The 21,817-nt window shown below is 30.3% G+C and overlaps 1 protein-coding gene across 1 annotated transcript in view; it reads right to left on the bottom strand.

Annotated features, from left to right (window-relative positions):
• eIF3i (eukaryotic translation initiation factor 3 subunit i) overlaps positions 1 to 21,817 on the bottom strand; it is a 43,482-nt gene that overhangs the window by 10,212 nt on the left and 11,453 nt on the right. Inside the window, exons 4-7 of the mRNA XM_067285363.1 lie at positions 11,104 to 11,256; positions 8,166 to 8,290; positions 7,963 to 8,073; positions 1,940 to 2,029 (exon numbers count right to left, since the gene is read on the bottom strand). Coding sequence (XP_067141464.1) covers positions 1,940 to 2,029; positions 7,963 to 8,073; positions 8,166 to 8,290; positions 11,104 to 11,256 — 479 coding nt within the window. The remainder of the gene's footprint in view (positions 1 to 1,939; positions 2,030 to 7,962; positions 8,074 to 8,165; positions 8,291 to 11,103; positions 11,257 to 21,817) is intronic.

Below are 21,817 nucleotides of genomic sequence, written 5' to 3' on the forward strand. Positions count from 1 at the left end.
ACACATGGTTGAAAATTTGTAAGTTTGAGTCTTAAATCACCTCGAAGTTCCACATTCAACTTATTTCTTTGTTTGGCTAAGATGGAATTATCATGGCTGAAACCAGCTTCAACCATATATGAACTTGTAAATGCCAGAGAAAAAGGATTTATCCTATCACAAAGTTGTGTATTTTTGTGTTATATTTATTTGTCCAGAAATTGCTCAAATTAATTTTTAAAAAGCATTTTTGCTTCAAGGTCAGCTAATAATTCAATAAGTTCATCTTGCAAGTTGATGTCGACATTTTCAAGAGAATTTGAGTGGAAAACGGCACCATAATCCATTCTGGAATATTGATATTTTCTAAATCTGCAAAATGCTGTACTATCAAATTCATTGAAACAATATTCAAAAACACAATAATATGTATAGTTATACAGTAGTGAACCAAAAATCGGAATCAATTGGGGACTGGGGTTGTTCAGATTAGGGATTTGTTCCGATTACGGATTATGTACAAAAAAATATATTAATCTGTCCGATGTTCAAATTTTTCTCCGTTGCGTGTTGCTTCGTGTTAAATTTTCGTCGATTTTAAGCCTAATGAAAATTTTTATAATAATAATCGAGGCTATCGTATCGTTAAAAATTATTTCTGCATTTTGTACAAACAAAATAATATATTGAAGAATATAAAAACATGAAAATTATACTTTAGAAGTAAATTTAGTATCAAAAACATTCAATTCAACATGACATGGTCCAACTGAAAATCGTGCCGATTACCGGGGTTCCGATTTACGAGTCTCTACTGTATTTGTAATTTTCAGTTTCAATTTTTTCATCAACCCCTTTGGCGACCCCTTCATTAATCAAATAATACCTTGGTACTCAACCGAACAATCATCACCTGCTAGAACAAATATTTATATTTTTATTTTGTCAACCGCAAAAAAGTTTTCTAGGATAAAAATGAGTAACTAATTTAAAAATAAAATGAAACCTTAGAGCTGCCTACCTTCTTCAGACAAAATTACACTCAATACAGTTTGTTTTTCTCACTTGATGTATGTGGAACACAATAATCATGTCAGTCATACAAGAGTTTTTCCAAATTCATGAGTTATTTGTCAATTTTTAACAATTTCTTCCTAAAATTTCTCTTCAACATCTTTTGGGCACCCTGTATGTTTTGTATCCTTTGGTACAAAACTTTCAAAACCACATTTAATTAGTCCTACATTTTGGAGCATCTTCCCCCATACACACTAAGTATTTTTTGCTGTTTGTACAGCATTATATCCTTTACAAAACTTAAACAGTTCGAACAATATGCCTGGTATGCATTTTATCTGCAGATATTTCAATTTGATTTTATGCAAACAAAATGTGAAGTGAAATTTTAAAATAAGCTTCTAAACAAAGAATACAATATTGCATTAGCAGCAATGTGTTATATTTCAGTTACAACTATGGCAATTATACTATATATCTTTATTGGAAATTACCCTTGGCATGAAAACAGCAAATTCACCAATGCCTTATTACTTAACATAGATATGTTTTTCTTCGCAAATGACGGCTGCTAAAGCTGCTTTAATTAAAACTTCTGTCATGTTTATAAAGGGACTGTCTTGATTAATTTTGTGCATTAATCAAATCCTGCATTAAGCAAGAGATAAATGTAAATGTAATGCTTGACTACAGAACATTAAGTTTCAAAATTATGTTGAATTCTACATGACTCCATTTTGTTTCAAAAGGATGGTCAAACATATTTACATACAGTAAGCATTCTCAATTTTAACATTATTAAATATAACTTTTGCAAATTTTAATAAACCAAAATTTTGTAAGCTTACAAATCATAAAAAGCATTATTTAAATTTTAAAAGTTATATAAAAGATTGAACAAGAATGAAATTTTACATAAATTGTAAAAAAAAGAAAAACTCACATGATCTCGAATGGGAGAAATTGCTGCAGAATTAACAGGACGTTCCGTTTTATAAACTTTCATTAATTCCATCGTGGCCGTATCAAATAACTATAAAAAGAATAGAGAAATTACATTTTTTGTTTCATGTTGTTGCCATTACATTAAGTAAATATTGCTTAATTATATTTAATATTTAAATTGCTATAAAATATAGTTTTAATTTTTTTCCTATAATGTTGTTTAATGCCAAATGACAAAGTTTATTTTAGTTTGAAACAGGTGTAACATTTTAAAGTATAATTAAGTAAATCTCAAAAAAACAAACTGAATTCTTTTTACTTGGAAAAATAAGGTGTAGAATTTTGTTAACAGTTTTTATTTTCATATGCAAAACTAAACAAACAACTTTCCTTTAACCCGTTGTCACGCGCCTAGTGCCGATTCGGCACCAATCGATTTTTAATTAGTTCATGTAAAAATTCTAATTGTCCGAAAAATCTGAAAAAATTATTACCTGTCTAATTTTTCTTCAATTTTACGATGTGCAATTCATTTTTTGCTTAAAGCATTCCATTATTTTTAATTAATTATTGATGTCAAATCGGCACTATGGCGCACGTTATCTCGGATTTCAAGTTTGAAATTTCCCGCCAGTCGTTGTTACTAAAAATAGCCGCAGCGGCGGCGCGCGCGCGCTTCTTTGTTTATAATCGCATTATTTCAAAGTGAATTACTTCTAATAAACTGAAATTTGACCGGAAATAATTTAATTTCTTACAATGGTATTTTTTAATTATTTTATAAAGTTTTATGACACCATCACAACATTTCCCTGAGTGGAAGAACACAATTAGAAAGTTAACACTATATGAACGTATTCATTTTTTATATTACCTATTTTTCTGTATTTTTTTTATTTTCTGGGTTAGGCATAAGGGGTTGCTTTCACGGACTTGCAAACAGGACCTTTTGGATAGAGTATCCAACAAATGAACAATTATTGATATATATATCAATAAAAGTTGTTCATTTGTTGGATATTGCATCCAAAAGGTCCTGTCTGCTAAATCAGTGAAAGCAACTCCTTATGCCTAACCTAGAAAATAAAAAAATTAACTTTTTTGCACACTCTAATTATAATTCTTGCAATACAAGATGTACATAAAGTTTTAGCATTGTATAATGTAAAATGTATAAATGAATAATATACATTTAAATATTATTCATTTCTAAATAAATAATATATAATATAATTTTTTTTGTATTACCAATTTATGCTGTTTATCTTAATTATTATTTATATAAATCTTGTATTAAAAGTAGAATAGATGTAAAAAACATTTTGGTATTGTATAAACATTTTTTTTTCTATTATATTTTTGTTTCGTTTTTTATTTTTTAAATACAGTCAGTAATTAATATATAGCCTATTATTCCTATATAGATTTATTAATTATAATAAACATACACTATTTAATATTATATTAAAATAACACACACTAACATCTGAAACGAAGAAGTAATTGAATCGAGTCCCACCGCCGTCTTAAGTAACGCACGACAGTAATTAATTGATTCTGAGCGCATCGCGTCGCATCAATTTAAATAATTTATAAAAATTAAAATTATAAATATGTTTACAAAATAATTGACGATATCTGTTCGCAATAGTATTGTAAAACACACCGTACTTACAGTTTAGCATTTCTGATAACTTTTAATAAATATTTGAATTTTCGTATATTTTATATATAAAAATCTAAGAAAAAAACATAAATGTGTAAAACTTAATAAAAAAAATATCTGCAACTTCATAACACATATAAGTATGAGAATCCATCAAAAAAAAGATAGATAGTAATAATTAAAATCGAGAAAAAAAATAAAACTTTCAAGGTAAGGTAATTTCTGTGATAAAATGTGAGGTAAGCGATCACGTGACGCCCGTCTCCCCATCTTCTGTAACCAAAACGGACGAGGTTGAAATAAAAGCCTAATCACCAGTAGAAGTAAAAACAAACATCGGCGCGTGTCTAGAGCAATAAACTTGAACGAGAGCAAAGATGAAACACGTAATTTATGCTAATTACCTTCTAATATTAAAAAATTAAAATCATCAATAAATTATGATGAAATTAAAACTTTTTTGACTGAATTCGATTACAAACATATTAATAAACTGAATTAAAGTAAAAATATTCGTTTTTCGACGCTAAATTTTTATTAATTAATTTTTTAAATTGGTGCCGAATTGACCGAGCGCGCGTGATTTCGATTTAACTGCGCACGCGCGCGACGACGGGTTAAAACGGGTCAGCAACCTGTGAAACACTTGATGATTTTCAGTGGCACTGATCAAATAGAAATGTAGAAAAAATTATATTTTAATTATTAGTTACACATTTAAATGGAAACCATAGTTCAGTGTAAACAGTGGTACCGGTACATTAAAAACCAATCTCTTGCTTTTATATTTATATTACAACACATGCATTTATGCTCCATATCACCATCCATGTACAAGAACAATCCAATTAACAAGTTAATTTCAAAATTCTGTATTTTTGAAGTCCCCTATAACTGATCTAATTTTGATAATATATATGTTACAGTCAAAACCCATTTTTAGTTAGAACGCGTTTTAACTAGTTGAAACTAGTTTATACTGGATGTCTTTGTTAAAACCTGTTTTGTCTAGTTAAAACTAGAATTTACTGTTAGTCAAAAATGAATTTGAGTTAAAACTAGTTTTAACTAGACAAAACGGGTTTTAACAAAGACATCCAGTATAAACTAGTTTCAACTAGTTAAAACGCGTTCTAACTAAAAACGGGTTTTGACTGTAACATATATATTATCAAAATTAGATCAGTTATAGGGGTTATAGTTTTAACTCAAATTCTAGTTTTAACTAGACAAAACAGGTTTTAACAAAGACATCCAGTATAAACTAGTTTCAACTAGTTAAAACACGTTCTAACTAAAAACTGGTTTTGACTGCAACATATAGAGTGATTCGATGTAAAATGGTAAGCGGGGGAAGATGCTTAATTTTTGATATTTTCAAACGGTGACGTCAGATATTGTCATGTGTTTGTATGATGAATCGTTGGGCCAATATTGAATGCGGAAAACTGTAGCTGGCTACCATTACCTCATTTTCTACATCTGAGAAGAATAAAAGCAAGATAAGAACGAAGTTTTTGTTGTAAAATGTTTCTAGAGTCATTTTAAAACTAAAAGTTAAAGTAGAATTTATTAAAAATTGCAAAAAACAATTAATGTGTGATGTAGTTAAGGTTCTAAAGTTTCCATTGTCAGCTACCGCCAATCCCGATCGGACACACTAGAACACGTGACTCCGCTAGGCATCTTACCCCGACAAATGGGAAAGGTGCCACATTTTTCTTGGAGTAACATGCCTATTTTTTGTTAATTGAATTCCAATATGCCTATTTTAAATAAATTTTTGTTTTCTTGTTTTATTGCAGGATATGCATAGAAATTATGTAAGGACTTCTCAAAAAGGTTTTTGGACTAAAAAGCGCTTTCAAGCTAGCTATAGAGCACATTAGAATGGATGGAAATTTAACAATACTTATACTGTGCTGTTATACTTACTATGAAGTACTGTACTTTGTACTACATATGCAATAAATTAAATTTGGTTAAGATATTCGAAAATTAATTTTATGCAATTATATTTGTTATCTTACCCTAATGGCATTTGGCATCTCACCCGGATACTTGGGGTGAGATGCCTAAAATGCCAAACAGTGAAGAAGTCGTCATTGCAAACACAGTATAAAATTATTTTTCATATACTCCAAAGTTTAATTTGAAAAACATACTCAAGAATATGATATTTTCATTAGAGGCCTCCAAAATCCAAATTATCGCTATAATTTCCTTCATAAGCAAAATGTTAGGCAACTTCCCTGAATCACTACACATAACTTTATTTATTTCCCCCAAACATATTTATGTAGCTAAAATTAGTTTTAACTAATGTTAAAAGAAGACCTGCATCTGTGTCAGATCTGAAGGACAGCATTCAGTGCCATGTTCTGGATATTCCAGCAAACTCACTGCATTAAGCTGTCTTAGTATGGTTTTGCAATTAGAGCACATTGTTCAAAATGAAGGAGGACATGTTGAACAGTTTCAGTGCTACATATTCAACATTTATATGTGCGCACACATTCAGTATTTCTGTGTGCTCCAGTACTACCTAACAATGGATTTTTGTACTATTTTTTTATTTAAGGAATGTCAAGTGCATCATTTGAATTATCTGTAGTCCAAATTTTGTCTCATTTTGAGCAGTAGAACACACTCCAGAGCTCTCTAAAGTAGGAAACTTATTTCTTGCTAACCCTGTATTTTTTTTTGCTAAATTGAATATAACCCCAATAAAAGATTAAATTATTGATTTAAATATTCTAACATGTCATTAAAGATTATAGATAAATTTAATAAAGCATTGTTTTGAAAACAAAATCAATGAAAATTAAAAGGGTCATTACTAATTTAGTTTCCTTTTTAACCCTTTTGCAATCATTTGTCAATATATCGTCAAGCGAGTAATTAATGACAACAATCACTTCACGATTTATTGTCAATTTGAGAATTTACGATTTTTATAAAACATTCCATTCATAAAGGGCACTACACTACTGTACGTTATTCTGCACACGTTTTTCACATATTTACTACCAAATGGCATTTTATTTTTAAGTATTTGTAATTTTTCGAGGCAGGAAATGTTTTTGTGTCAAAAAACTGTTTGTTTTGATCAAAATGTACAGAACAAAATGGCTGTTTGTGTAGGTTTACTCACAGAAATGAATTATATAATCGAAAAATTCTATCTATAATTTTTTTTAATTAATAAAAAATTATTAATAATATTCAAACTGTCATTTTTTACATATTTTTTTTGAGAGAGATTTTTTTATGCTAGCAAAATGAAACTTTACTATTGTAAACAACGAAAAGTAACATATATACATAAATTTTTTCGTATGTGTACGATGATAGCTGGATTGTTTGCTAATTATTAAATGATATAAATGGAATGACCTTGAGTTATTAATTTTGCAATGACAGTTGTCAAACAATGAATAATGAAACATCATGAGTTTAAAAGGGTTAACACATTGCCATTTGTGTAAGCAGTTTTGTTTTCAAAAACAACTGCTTACATAAATGACATCAAGTTATCTGCTTTATAAAATGTTTTAACAAACATTACAGAAAATGCTATTATTTCATATGCTACATAAAAATGATTCCATAGAGAAAAATAAGAAAAATTTTAAAAAATATAACTAACAATTTACACAATTCACAAAAGAAAATGAAAATAAAAGTGTCTGCGGTTGTTTGCTATTTTAGAACCCAATAAAAGAATCTTTTCTATTAGAACAACTCTTAAAATAAGTTATGAATGCATTTACTCTTATAATAAAAATTAACAATTCAAAATGAGAATGTTTTATTTCTTAAAACAAGTAATAACTATATTTACTTTTAAGAATTTTAAATTTAAAACCTTACTACAATAGTAAATTTTAAAAATCTTAATTATTTACTAATTTTTTCTACATACATACAAATGAAAATTTGATAGCAACTATTTTTCAAGTATAGATAAATACAATATTTCAAAACTACAAAATAATAATTACACACGAACAGTTTATGCAACTGAAATAAAAATGATTCATTCTTCAATTTGTATTTTTATTATTTTCATTTTAAATGTCAAACAATTTTTTTATAATGTATATAAATAAGTAAACCTGTTATGTTGAGACAAATATTGCAAAATAAACAAAACAAATTCTTAAAGAAAAAATATATTTTAAAAAATCTTACAGCTACATATTCGTATAAGTAGATTCAAAATGGGAATAGATACTTGCTTGAAATACACTGCAGCCATGAATAAAATTTTCTTCCGGCTACTCCAACCAGGCACATATATTCTTTCAATTCATTTACATTTTATAATAAAATTAAATAAAAAATGAACAAACCTTTGCTGTATGATCTTTAGAAGCGGTTATGAACATTGTCTGATCTTTATTATACTGAATGTCGTTAATCGTTCCCCTGTGTTCGTACACAGATTTTATTTTACTCCGAGTCTGGAATTATTACAAACGTAAATTATAAATGTCTGTAATAAATGGAAATAATTACGCATTTAGTCATAAAAAAATCTTAGCACAGAGCATACTTTAATGTCCCACAGTGCCAGCTCTCCGTCGTCGTGACCTGTTATTAAAGTCTGGTCCAGAGGTCCCCAAAGAGCACTCGTTACTTTAGGCCCAAGAATGTTAAAACTGGTAACACAATTATTTTCTAAAACAAAAAAACCAGTTCATAATATAATCATCAGCATTTATTATTATTGTAATTTTTAAGATATGAAATAAAACATCTTCAAGAAGTTCTTAAATTAAAACTACAAGTTTTTGAGTAGTTAATTATTAAATTTTAAATAGTTATAAAATTAATATTTATAGAATAGTATAGTAATAATACATATTTCTGATTTTAGAAAATGGATCAACTTGATAAAAATAACATTAAGATCCTGGCTTAACCAAATAAATCCTTATATTCTCAGGTGGAATATAAGGATTTATTTGGTTAAGCCAGGATCTCAATGTTAATGTTAACCTGAATTGTTTTCAATTCATTTTCAAATTTATACAAGAAAACTAATTCTTAACATCAAGTTCAATGCTTTTGAAAATATGAATTTTTATAACTCCTAAATTCATTATTATTTATTTAATCTCTAATATTTTTAGAATGCCACTAAATCATTTGAGAAATATATCAGTTAGTTATTTAAATAAATTAAATAGACACCCACAATTGCCGTAAGTAACCGGTGTATATTTTGGAAATAATAATTATGAATTACAAATAAATTTGGCACCAGAAGGAAGTGTTAGAGGCCATCTCGTATTAAATTTAATAATTATCATATTTATGTATTTAATTTAGAATAAACTGAAAGAAAAGAATCGGCCAGAAGCAGGACTCGAACACGCAACTCCCGCTTACCGTGCAGACACGTTGCCAGTTACACTACCCAGACCTTCGGTCCAATCTCCTCTTCCAGTATATATAAGCCTAATGTATAACCATTGACAGTTAATACGTTGCTGACTGGAGACACACCTGCGCCCTCACAGCCAGTAACATCCACTCGTGGCACTCGGTCGGCCATTGCATACCCAGCAAGGCATAGATATACAAATACAGTAGAGCGTCGATAAGTGGAACGTCGGTAAGTGGAATGGCCGGAAAGTGGAACGATTTTCAGTCGGACTGTGTCGTGCTGAATCGAATGTTTTTGATACTAAATTTACTTCTAAAGTATAATTTTCATGTTTTTTATATTCTTTAATATATTTATTTTGTTTGTACAAAATGAAGAAATAATTTTTAACGATACGATAGCTTCGATGATTATTATAAAAATTTTCGTTAGGCTTAAAATCGACGAAAATTCAACACGAAGCGACACGCAACGGAGAAAAATTCAACAGGAAGCAATACGCAACGGAGAAAAATTTGAACATCGGACAGGTTAATGTATTTTTTTTGTACAAAGTCGGAAACTGGAACAAATCATTAACTGGAAGGACCCCAGTCCCCAATTGGTTCCACTTATCGACGCTCTACTGTACAAACATCTACCGAAACCCGATGATAATAATTATCATATTTAATTAATTAATTTAGAATAAACTGGAAGAAAAGAATCGATGGTTAATATTAACTGTTGATTCTTTATTAGGCTTATATATACTGGAAGAGGAGATTGGGCCAAAGGTCTGGGTAGTGTAACTGGCAACGTGTCTGCACGGTAAGCGGGAGTTGCAGGTTGAGTCCAGCTTCGGGCCGATTCTTTTCTTCCAGTTTATTCTAAATTAAATACATAAATATGATATTTATTAAATTTAATACGAGATGGCCCCTAACGCTTCCCTCTGGTGCCAAATTTATTTGTAATTCATAATTATTATTTCCAAAATATAGCCCAATTATTTACAGCAATTGTACGTGTCTATTTGCTAAGCGTCAGGTTTTGGTAGATGTTTGTATTTGTATATTTAAATAAATTATTGAAATTAAAATATGGACTATTGACAATTTTCTTTATCATTTAAAATTTCTAAACTTTTGAATTATTTATTTTGAAATTTAATTTAATAAGTTAAAAAAAACCAAAAACATGAATAATATCCAAAATACAGTAGAACCTCTATTATCTGGACTAATTGGGGATGAAGGTAGTCCGGATAAGGAAAAATCCGGATAATCAAAAATAATAATAATTGACAGTGCATATATTATGAATAATTTTTATTTGTCTAGATTTACATATAGCTTCAATATTAAATTATTTTTTATTAAGAAATTCAATTAACGATTTTTGTTTACCAGTAAAGCTAGCTGTTCTTTTTGAAGCTGCTAAATCGCGAATACTTTTAACACATATAAGTTGTCCCGAGTTACACTCTTCTTAGCTCTCAAACCACTTCATGGCAACATCTAAGGACCAATATCTCTTACTTTGCAAATCTCTTTGTCTTCTCGATCTCGTTCATCTGAGGCAGATATTTCTTTAATTATTTCCTGATCATTCAAAATTTGGAATCCAGGATCGTTCGCATCGCAATTTAACCACTCGGTTACATCTTCTTCGTCACATTCAGCACATATTGAAATTTGTGCTATTGTTTCCGCAATGTCTCCTATACCACTTTCTACTGTTACTGGAATTTACTAATGGTCTTTTCAAAATTTTGTTCCATGCATTCCATCACGTACAGTACGTACATAAACAGTGTCGCAATTCACCAAGGGCAAATCAGCAAATTCGTACAATTTTTGTTTATTTTTAACAATCCGGATAATCGAGGTTCTACTGTATTGTGTATCTTGCTTAGCAAATTTGTATACAAGATCTAACAGTTGGTGATTTACTCAGAATCATAGTTTATGATCATTCTGACATAAGTATTTTTAACATTATCATGCTAATTCTGTTTGTAAAAATCATCACTGTCTAAAGATCTTATACATTCTAATTCCAATGATAATATAATCTTATAATCGTTTTATTACATCATTTTAAATTTCATATGACTTACCTGAAATGTCGCTTTCATCAAAAATATCAACAATTTTAATTTCACATGGCTTTCCCATAGATTTATCTGTAGTGTACATCAATAATTTGCCACTGTAGGAAAATCCACAAGTTCTAACAGCTGTTTTTGTCACTATTTGAGCCATCTCGATTCCTGAAATGAAGAATGGGGCTCAAAAATGTTTTTAATTTTACTATTAAAACTTATTCTGGTCCAACACAGATATTGATTACATTTCTATAACTTACTTTAATCACCAAAAACATACAAAAAATTGGGGACAAAGTAGACATTAATTAAATATAAAACCATTAAAATTTTCATGCAGAATTATTCTATTACCATATTTTCACAGAATGACCGGCATGCTGCATATAAACAGGGCAGATTAGCATGCCAGAGACCTCAGGATTACTGGCATGCCAGTTAAACTGCAACTAAAATATAAAATTAATCAGATCTAACAAAACTAGTTGTTAATTGTAATTTGACTGACTTAAAATCAGGAAGCGCTTTTTTGTTTATAAAATAATAAAACAATTAATGACTTACTGGTAGTGATGATAGTGGTGGTAGTGGATAGTAGTAGTCAGTCAGTGTGGGCTATACTGACCATCTACTCTTCACTATCAAATTTCACACAAAGCTGATGTTAATTGGTGTATGCTGAGATAATTTACAGCGAGTTTCTTAAATTTAATGTGTTTATTTTTGCATTTTTGAATCAAATAACAATAATATACACACACACAAAAAAGCACTTAAGGAATTCCACAAGTATTATATGTCATTAGAAGGAAGACAAAATGAAGAAATTAAACATATAATCATAGTTTTGATTTAATGCTGACAATTTCACAGTTTTAGAATAAAAATTTGTACATTTTTTTAACATGCCCTCTAGGGAAAGATCTATAACCTCACTTAAACCAGCATGCTGGCATTCTCCGGGATAAACCGGCATGCCAGTTTTTACCATACAGAAATATCTGATTTTGCGGTCTCCTGCAGATAGACCAGCATGCCAGTCATTCCACAAAAATACAGTATGTAATTTTGGATAACACATTTCTCATTTCATTATTTTTATATAATAAAAGATCAAATGAAAAATATCAATTCACAGAGAGGAACTCAAGCACAAGAGAGATTTTTAAATTTGTCAGAAGTTAAATATAAGAAAGAAAATATATCATGTAAAACAATATACACAAAGTGTCCATAAAATACTTGTGTAGTTTAATACTGCAATATGATTATTTTTAGCTGTTGTAAAAACTAAGGATGCACCAATAAGGAAAATGGCTGATTACCGATTAATCAGCCGATTAGTGTTAATAATTTATTGTTAAAGTTAAATAATACTATGATTATTATCGTATAAAATCATTTATATTTTTATTGAGAATACAATTTCATACGATAAAAATAATTTTATAACAGTTTGTTAAAAAGCTAAATTTTAATATGAAGCTATTTTTTTTCTTTTTAAGATTCATGTATTAAATTAAAATAATAGATTATAATAAATTATTATTTTGGAAAAACTTTTTAATAGCCAAATTCAAACCCCTCTTGGCTTCCAGTATTGCTTGAAAAATTTTTTTAATAAAGATAAAAACAAGAAGTTTTCCAAATGCAATTTGTGCCAGGCTTTTATATTGAGGTGGAAAAATTGCGAAAACTTTTACCACCACAAACCTGATAAATCATCTCAATAAATATCATCATGAAAACTTTTTAAAAGAAACTGGAAAAATGAAAAAGATAAAGTTCTGAACCAAAGAAGCTAGATGTTTATCAGTAACAATGGAAACTCATATCCAAAGACAAGCTACTGGGTTGTTCGGAAAGTAATTTCGCTTTTTTATTACTAGAGGAATTAGACGTATTTTTACCAGCCAATTTTATTTTAAACCACATTTTCATTATATACTTCGACAGCTGACATTTTAAGGCTTATTTGTAAGAAATTTTGTTTGATTCCGTATAATTTTTTTTTTCAGCGACCCATCAAATATGGAAAATCGAAAGCATCATTTTCGGCATATTTTGCTTTTTTATAACTAAAAAATCAAAATGCTGTGCAAACAAGAAAAAAATTGTGGTACATGTTTGGAGAAGATGTGTTGAGAGAAAGACAGTGCCAAAACTGGTTTACAAAATTGCATTCTGGCAATTTTAATATCGAAGATACACCACATTCTGGATGGCCGTTTGAAGCCAACGACAACAAAATAAAGGTACCGATTGAAGCAATCTGCCATATAACACGTGAAATCACTACGAGATGAAATCTGTTAAATTGAACCGTTTATTATTACTTAAAACGAATTGGTTTCGTTTCAAAGCTCAATATGTTATTAAAGAGAGATGCTCTCTATGGCGGGATTTTAAAGCAATTTTTTTAGCTTTTACCAGACAATTTAACAATTGATTCAAAACGTGTACTGCCATCGAGTAAACAAATTGAGTAATATCATCAAACAAAAAAGGCCAGAATTGATCAACAAACAAAGTGTAGCATTTTACCACGATAATGCCAAATTTCACACAAGTTTGGTAACTCGTCAGAAACCATTACAGCTTAGATGGGATGTGTTATCGCACCAACCATATTCGCCAGATCAAGAGCACTCGGATTATTACTTGTTCCGGTCTATACAAATGTTTTTTTAACTGTAAGACATTTACTTGAAATGACAATGTCAAAAATCACTTGGATCAGTTTTTTGTAAACAACGATCAAAATTTTTATGAATGTGAAATCATGCTACTACCAGAAACAATGACAACAGGTATTTGACCAAAATGGTCAATACATATAATTCAATAAAATATTTATTTATTATAAGAATATTGTGTTTATTTTTCTATGGAAAAAACAAAATTACTTTCCGAACAACCCAATACTTTAACTCAATTAATAGAGAAGAAAAAATTGTGGGATATAAATGATAAATGATCCAAAGAAGTTCATTATTTAATTGGAGAAATGATAAGTGTAAATATACAGCCATACTCTGTTGTGTTGGATTTAGGATTTCAATGGTTGGTCGGTCAGTTGCTGTTTTTGGCACAAGGGCCACACAGGCCAGGCTGCACCACGACATATGGTGAATTCATATATATAAATTAAGCTAGACATATATATATCTATATTATAAAATAACAACAAAAAATATACAGCAATAAAAATGAACAAACAACAATATATATAAAACAAACATAAATAAATAGTTAAATCTCTTTGTACATATTAATGACTTTTAGAAAGTCCAGTAAGTTTTCAAGATTTGGCCTTTGGTACCAATCTTCTTTCAAAGACTAACATTAGGTAGTCAAATGCCAACACATCCATGAGATCCAAATTTAAATCAAATTTCACTACTACATGAACTGTAACAAACAAAACTCTATTATACATGATTAGAGCAACCATATTGTACATCCACTCTCTCAGGCCACACATGGACAAGACAAAGAATTTTTGTGCGCTGTAAACAAACAAAGTGTTGCCAACCAACTCCAGTTAAAAATAGTGTTGCCAATCAGTCTTCTGAATCTCTGGTGGCAGCCACACTAGGAACAATTGTGTTGAAATCAATTTACAACAAGGGCAGTGTTTTTGGATCCTTTCAACTATTGTCCAATAGCTCTATTAAATACAATTAGAAAGTTATTTTCAATGATTTTGACAAAATAGTTTAATTTGTGAATGCAAAAAAAAAAAAGGAAATTAATTTCAGATTTCAAGGTGCTTTTGTTTCTGGCAGAGGAATAAGATATATATTTTGGATTGTACTGTAGAATTAATTCTCAGTAGGAAGTGACAGAAGTTATGTGCAGCTCTGATCGATCCAACAAAAGCAGATAGATCTCGACTTACTTTGAAGGAAACTTACGTATTATGGAATACCCCCTTGTTTTATTACAGTTCTTACCTTATTATTCTCCCATAATATGTTTTATATTGAAGATTCTTTTAATAATGGTCATTTTATCAGAGTTGAGAAAGGTTTACTGTGAGATCTCGAGTCCTTATTTGTTTAGTTGTTATATTAATGATTCAGGTGATTGCTTTTCTGACACTTATCCCAGTATTTGTATAAAAGATATTTCTTCTCATAGTTTGATACATGCGAATGATGATATAATTTTTGCTGACTCTAAGTCAGCTTTACAATCTAAGTTTAATGACTTTTTGGATTATTGTAAACAAAATTATTTGTTTATCAACACTACTAAGACTAAAATCATGAGTTTTCATCATGGTAATCATTTGAAGTCTTTCAATATATTCTTTATTCAAAACCAGGAGTTACTGATATCTTCTACTGCTAAATATTTAGGCATTACATTTTCTTTTGACAAAAAATTTAGTTACCATTGTAAACATTATTATACAAGATCTACTCAGAATATCAAATAAATTAAAAAACTTTTAATCCAAGTTTATTTTATTAAATGTATTTTTAAATTAGAATGATCTGTATCTTGAGTTATACTTTACAAATTTGGAAGACCTTTATGTTGCCGTTATGTCAAATCATTATTTAATTTTTGGCTTTTCTTATTGCAACTACCCGAGAATAACTTACAATGAAAAGTTTACAATTTTCAACTTGCAAAAGTATCTAAAGCTGCAGTGCCCAATCCATAGCTCATGAGCAACGTGTTGCTCGTGTACCGTTTTAATGTGGTTCGCAGCTTGCATATTCAGATTCATCACTTTTATTACAAATAAAATAGTTTTAAAAATTATATATATATATATAACAGCAGTTTAAGAAAATCTCAAATGAAAGAATTGAAACCACATTAGTTGCCCAACAGTCTATATTTACTAAGTCCATGACTAAATCGAGAGCTGCTACAATTGCTTCATTTAAGATTGCGCATATACTTGTAATGAACGAAAAACCTTTTGACAATGACAACATAATTAAAGAAGCAATGCTTGCTGCATCAGAAACACTGTTTCAAGAATTTAAAAATAAGAAGGAAACTATATCAGCTATCGAAGATGTTCAATTATCAAGAAATTCAGTCACTCGTAGAATAGAAGCAATGTCTGAAAGTATCAAATTACGAAAAAAGATAAGATTTAGAAAAATGCATTTTTTGAAGTTTATAATGTGATGAATCAACAGACATCTGCATTACTCAAATAAATATTTTTATAAGAATGGTCTCAGTAAAATAAGATATACTCTCAGTTTTGCCACTACAAGGAAATACACGTGGAAAGGACATATACCAAGTTTATTAAAAACTACATTAAAAAAATTAATCTGACCCTTCAAAAACTTGTGTCCATAACAACCGACAGAGCATCTGCCATGATTGGTTTTAGTGTTGGCTTCATCACATTATATAAGAATGATGCCAAGTTTCCAAATTTTTTTCGTTATCACTGCATCATTCATCAACAGGCATTATGTACAATACAAAACTGTTGCATTATAAACATGTCATGAAAGTTGTTCTAAAATTTCTAAATTCTTTTTGAGCCAGACCACTTCAGAGCAGATTATTCAGAATACTAACTGATGAATTTGATGAGTATAGAACTTTAATGTTATATTCTGAAGTTAGATGGCTTAGTAAGGGAAAAGTCCTACAATAATTTGCCAAGCTTCTTCCAGAGATAAAACTGTTTGAAGAATCCAGAAATGAAACTTATGAAGAACTTAATAATCATGACTGTTATATCAGTAAGAAAGGATAAATCTGACAACCAATCAAAATGAATAAACTCAGTCTTAAACTTCAGAGAAACAAAGAACTCTTTCTGAATAAACTGCTTTTGCATCAACTTACCTTTGTGGAAGTGGCTATCTGGCAAGGAAATTTTTAAAATCATAGCTCAGATTCAGAATAACAAATGAGCATCTGAATGATATGACTCTTGCTGTAACACCTTATGTACTGTACCAGAGTACAATAAACTGGCTGAAAACATGTAATGTTAGTCTTCACATTTATTATTAGTAAGTTTTGTTTGTCCATAAAAAGAACTTTTGTTGTTCACTGTGATGGTTTAGAAGAAAATATTTTCTGATTGATCAAGAAAAATTTCAGCTTCTCATAATGATTGCCACTTTTGTGCAGTTCCTTCAGAAGGAAGCTATTCTTTACAGATTTTGGTAACAGACACAGGTAAGTGAATCTAACTTTTTTAAATAAATCCTTTAGTTAGTTTTTTAAATTTTATATCTAAAAGATTCTAAATTATATTTAATTTAATTCTTGCATGTCTGCATTTGATAGTTTTTCAGTTTCTTTGACAACCATAAGGTGGCCAAAAGTGGTACATTAAATTGACAAGTTTTCTAGTTGCAGCCAGTAAGTTGGCCAAAAATGCACCATTTCTGAACAAGAGCATTTTAGTTCCTTTACAGTGCTTTATAAATATAAATATTTATTAAGATTGACAATGCTAAAGCACTTTTAGGCCTAGTTATTTTATGTAAAATCAAAAGTACTAAAGACAGTCTGTGTCTCTCTTCTTTTAGATAACCAATGCTGTCATGGCACATGTAAAACAAGTTCAGCAGACAAACATCAGAGAATCGAAAGTGAAAAATCTGCTTTTTCAGTATTCCCCAAGTAAAGTACAAAGTACAATAAAAGCTGGGAAAGATGGAATGTCTATGAATAAAGCAAGTATCACCTACAAAGTACCAAGGACTACTCTTTGCCATAAACTCAGTGGACATGCACCTGTAACATCTGGTCATACAAAACCTCAATCATTTTTGGATGTTATAGAAAAAGCATTTTCTGATTGGATTGTTGAATCAGCAAGACTTGGTTATCCAGTTACCAAAGAAATCCTACCTAGTGCTGTGGAACATTATGTCGAAAAGAATAACTTGGAAACACCATTTATTGACAACAAACCAGGAAGAAGTGGCTTGATGCATTTTTAAGAAAAAATCCTACTGTCAGTCAAAAACGCAGTGAGTATTTGAGTAAATCAAGAGGATCCATAACAGAGCAAAACATTTGAAATTGGTTTAAAGAAGTTGAAGAGCACTTAAATGATGATATATCCATTTTGAGTGATCCATGGTGTGTTTTTAACTTGGATGAGACTAGTTTCTTTTTATGTCCCAAAGACACTTTAGTTCTTGCTGAAAAAGGAAAACCCGTTTATGACATTGCTAAGAGTTTAGAGAAAGTAAATGTGACTACATTAATTACTGTAAATGCCAGTGGGGAATGCGCTCCTCCCCTTACTGTGTTTAAGTATGAAAGGGTCCCAAACATTATTGTTAAAAAGGCTCCTCTTATTGGGGCATAGGTAACTGAGAAAGGCTGGATGACTGCTGAAAGTTTTTATGAGTATTTTGCAAATGTCTTTTTCCCATTCTTAACAGAAAGCAATGTTCCCTACCTGTTATTGTATTTCTAGATGAGCATTCTTCCCATATGTCTTTAGATTTAAGTCGATTCTGCTGTGGAAAAAAAGATCATTGTAGTGTGCTTGTACCCAAACACCACCCATGTGCTTCAGCCCCTTGGCGTCACTGTTTTCAAATCAATAAAGAAGACTGGAAATGATATGTAAGAACCTGGCATTATAAACATAACAATGCAGAAATAACAAAGTTCAACATCATGCCAGCACTTGCTGAACTTATTGAAAATAAAGCCTTTCCTGATAATGTGAAGACAGGATTCCAAGTTTGTGGCCTTTACCCATTCTCTCCTGATGCAGTTGACTATTCAAAGCTACCTTCAAAGTACACATCAGTTCAATCAACAGCAGCAACAATGAAAATAAACTCTGAGAAACAGCTTAGCCATTTGGAATACCTTGAAACTAAAATAGATCCAGAATTATTGGAACAATTCAAAATTTGTAGAGAATGAGGAGGTGACTGGTGTTATGAACAATCTGTGTGTATGTTATATGATGTTTGGGAAAAGTTCTTGGAAGATGGTGAAGCAGGGAAGACTCCAATTTCACAAGTAGGCCTAGAAGTTTCAAACTCTTCTACTCCGACCAATATTTCCACTTCCAGTACTAGCAAAGTTTCTACTACACCTATTGCTGTTAATACAAGTACACCTCTCAGCTCTGGTCCTGACTCAACTCCCACTCCCAGTACTAGCAAGCTTTCAGTTATCATCAGTCCTACACAGTCCCTAAGCAGTTCACAAACAAGACAGCAATCTCCTCAAACTTCAGCAGAAGTTTTGAGAGATGTAGTTAGATGGACAAATACAAAACATTCAACATCATGTGTCATAACTGCTGATAAGTGGGTCTGGCTTATAGAGGCACAAGAAACTGAGAAGAAAACAAAGAAGTTCAAGCCTAAAATTAGTAGAAAACAACAGAGAAAAAGACAAATAACCAGTGAAGCAAAAACAAATTCTAGCATTGATATGGACTTAGATTCTGAGAATGGAGACACTGACACAACTCCAACTCACTCTAGTAGGCCTACAAGCTTCATTTTCTCAGTAAGAATGATTTTGTCATTGTATGGTATGAAGGTGAATACTTTCCTGGAAATATTGTCCGTCTCAGTGAATCAAGGGCAAAAGTGTCCATGATGGAAACAAGTGGACCTACCAACTGAAAGTAGCCTGAAAAAATTGATTATATATGGTACAGTACTATGAACATGACCATTGTAGAAAATATACAACCACCCGTCTCTAAGAACTCCAGAGGTGCCTGTTTTGTACCATGAAATACAGAGTGAAATAACTTGTAATAGATATGGCCAAAACTGATATTATGTAGGCCAGAACCTGTACATTTTGACTTTTATATTTGAGATTGATAATTACATTTTGTGAAAGTTCATAAATAAATCCTGATTTATCATAAAGAAAAACTGAAATTTATGGTTTTATTTACTTTCAACTTTAACAAAAAAGTCCAAAGCAATATTATTTGGCACATAATTTTCTGGAAAACTTCACTTGCTTTGGCCACAACTGGTATATCTACCCTAGTATAATATTATTGTGTTTTCTTATACTTATTGTTGCTGATTTTTTCAAAAATAAGGACACTGTCTTATGTGTGGCTCACCTAAAATTTTTAAATTCTATTACTGTAAATCTAAAGGATAAGACTACACTTGGCATGCTCTGAATTGATTAAGAGTTGTTCAGCAGATATTGTAGACTTATATTAATATACCATTACTACAGGAAAGGTTAATGCTTGGTATTTCGTTAAGCTGTGACTTGTCCCTACCCTGGTCTCCATCATTGCATCTTTTAAATGAAACAAATTACCATGCTAAATCATTCATTTTACATCTAAAATATAACAAATACCATCTATTATTTCTTCATAAATATACTAATTTAGATATTAATAAATCAAACACCTTTTGTGGTATTATTCCTAATTGTATTAGAATGGTAATACATTTTTTTTGTATCTTGTAGAGTTCTGGAAGTTCAGATATCAGTCATATGGAAGTTTGTAAACATTTTTATTTCTTTGCTAAAGTATGTAAACAGCTAAACTAACTTGTATATCTTAAGTTCCCCTTTTACAAAATAAATACAATAAAGTTTATTATTATTATTATATCTTCATGTGAAAATACCTTAAAAAATGGAGAATGAGTATATGAGGAAAGATGTGTAAGCTCAAAAAAGTAATAGATAGGTTAAATAAAGTGGAAGAAACTGGATAAGACTGCACAAAATGTATTGAATAAACTTGTATTTCAGAGAACTGAATGCACCACACTTATTTCAAGCAACAAGACATAAAAATTCTGATTATCAGAGTATATGTACATGATATTGTAGAACTTAATTAATTGTGATATTGTTAGATGATAGCATAAAAAAAAAAAATGAAAAAATAGATCCAACTGATATTTGGAAAAAGTAAGAAAACAGGGTAAATGCAACCAGATATTATATCAAACTGAGTACAATGAAGAGTTACTCTAACCTTATAATATGGAAAATTATTATTCATGGATCCAACTACAGTTGATTCCACTTAATTGGGACATGTTGGAACTACCCAATTAAGCAGCTGCACCAATTAAACAAACTAATAATAAATTCTAAAATAAAATATGTAATACATAGGTAAATAAATAAGTAGGTAAAAAAATAATAATTATGTACCTATTTTAATGCTTTATTAAACCAAAATACAGATAATACTTGTACTATAAATTTGCTGGACTCACGACGATAGATAACTGATTCATAACACGCTAGTGTTGCCAAATATTAGTAGTGATATATGCAGGAATTGACTGTTCGATCCATTCCTGATCAAATGATCTTTCTTTTCTCTCTTTAGTTAGAACGTGTCTGGGTTCATCCAAAAGTCACCTTATAGCCTTTCTTTGACCACAGTTTCCTTTACTTGGAGAGAGGCCATGTTGGCAGGAGCATCCATAGAATCTGCCAGCTCAGATGCTGGTTCCAATGATCAGATGGCTGCTGTCCAAGTCTAGACATAATCATGCACACAACACCTTCCAAGAAACTCTAGCTGTCTTCCAACTTGGTTGAGAGACCTCAAAAAATTGTCTGGGGGTCTTTGTCCCTTCACTTTTAAGGGAATCGTCTAGTCCAGGGATGGGCAACCTGCGGCCCGCATTCATATATTTTGCAGCCCGCGACACATAAAATGTGAATGAATATATCAATTTCCCAGCTTAAGGAAGTATGCAGCAAAAATTCAAATGTTATTTTTACAACTTGT

This window comes from Centruroides vittatus, unplaced genomic scaffold (assembly GCF_030686945.1).
Source record: "Centruroides vittatus isolate TY-2023 unplaced genomic scaffold, ASM3068694v2 scaffold_2520, whole genome shotgun sequence".
NCBI lineage: Eukaryota > Metazoa > Arthropoda > Arachnida > Scorpiones > Buthidae > Centruroides > Centruroides vittatus.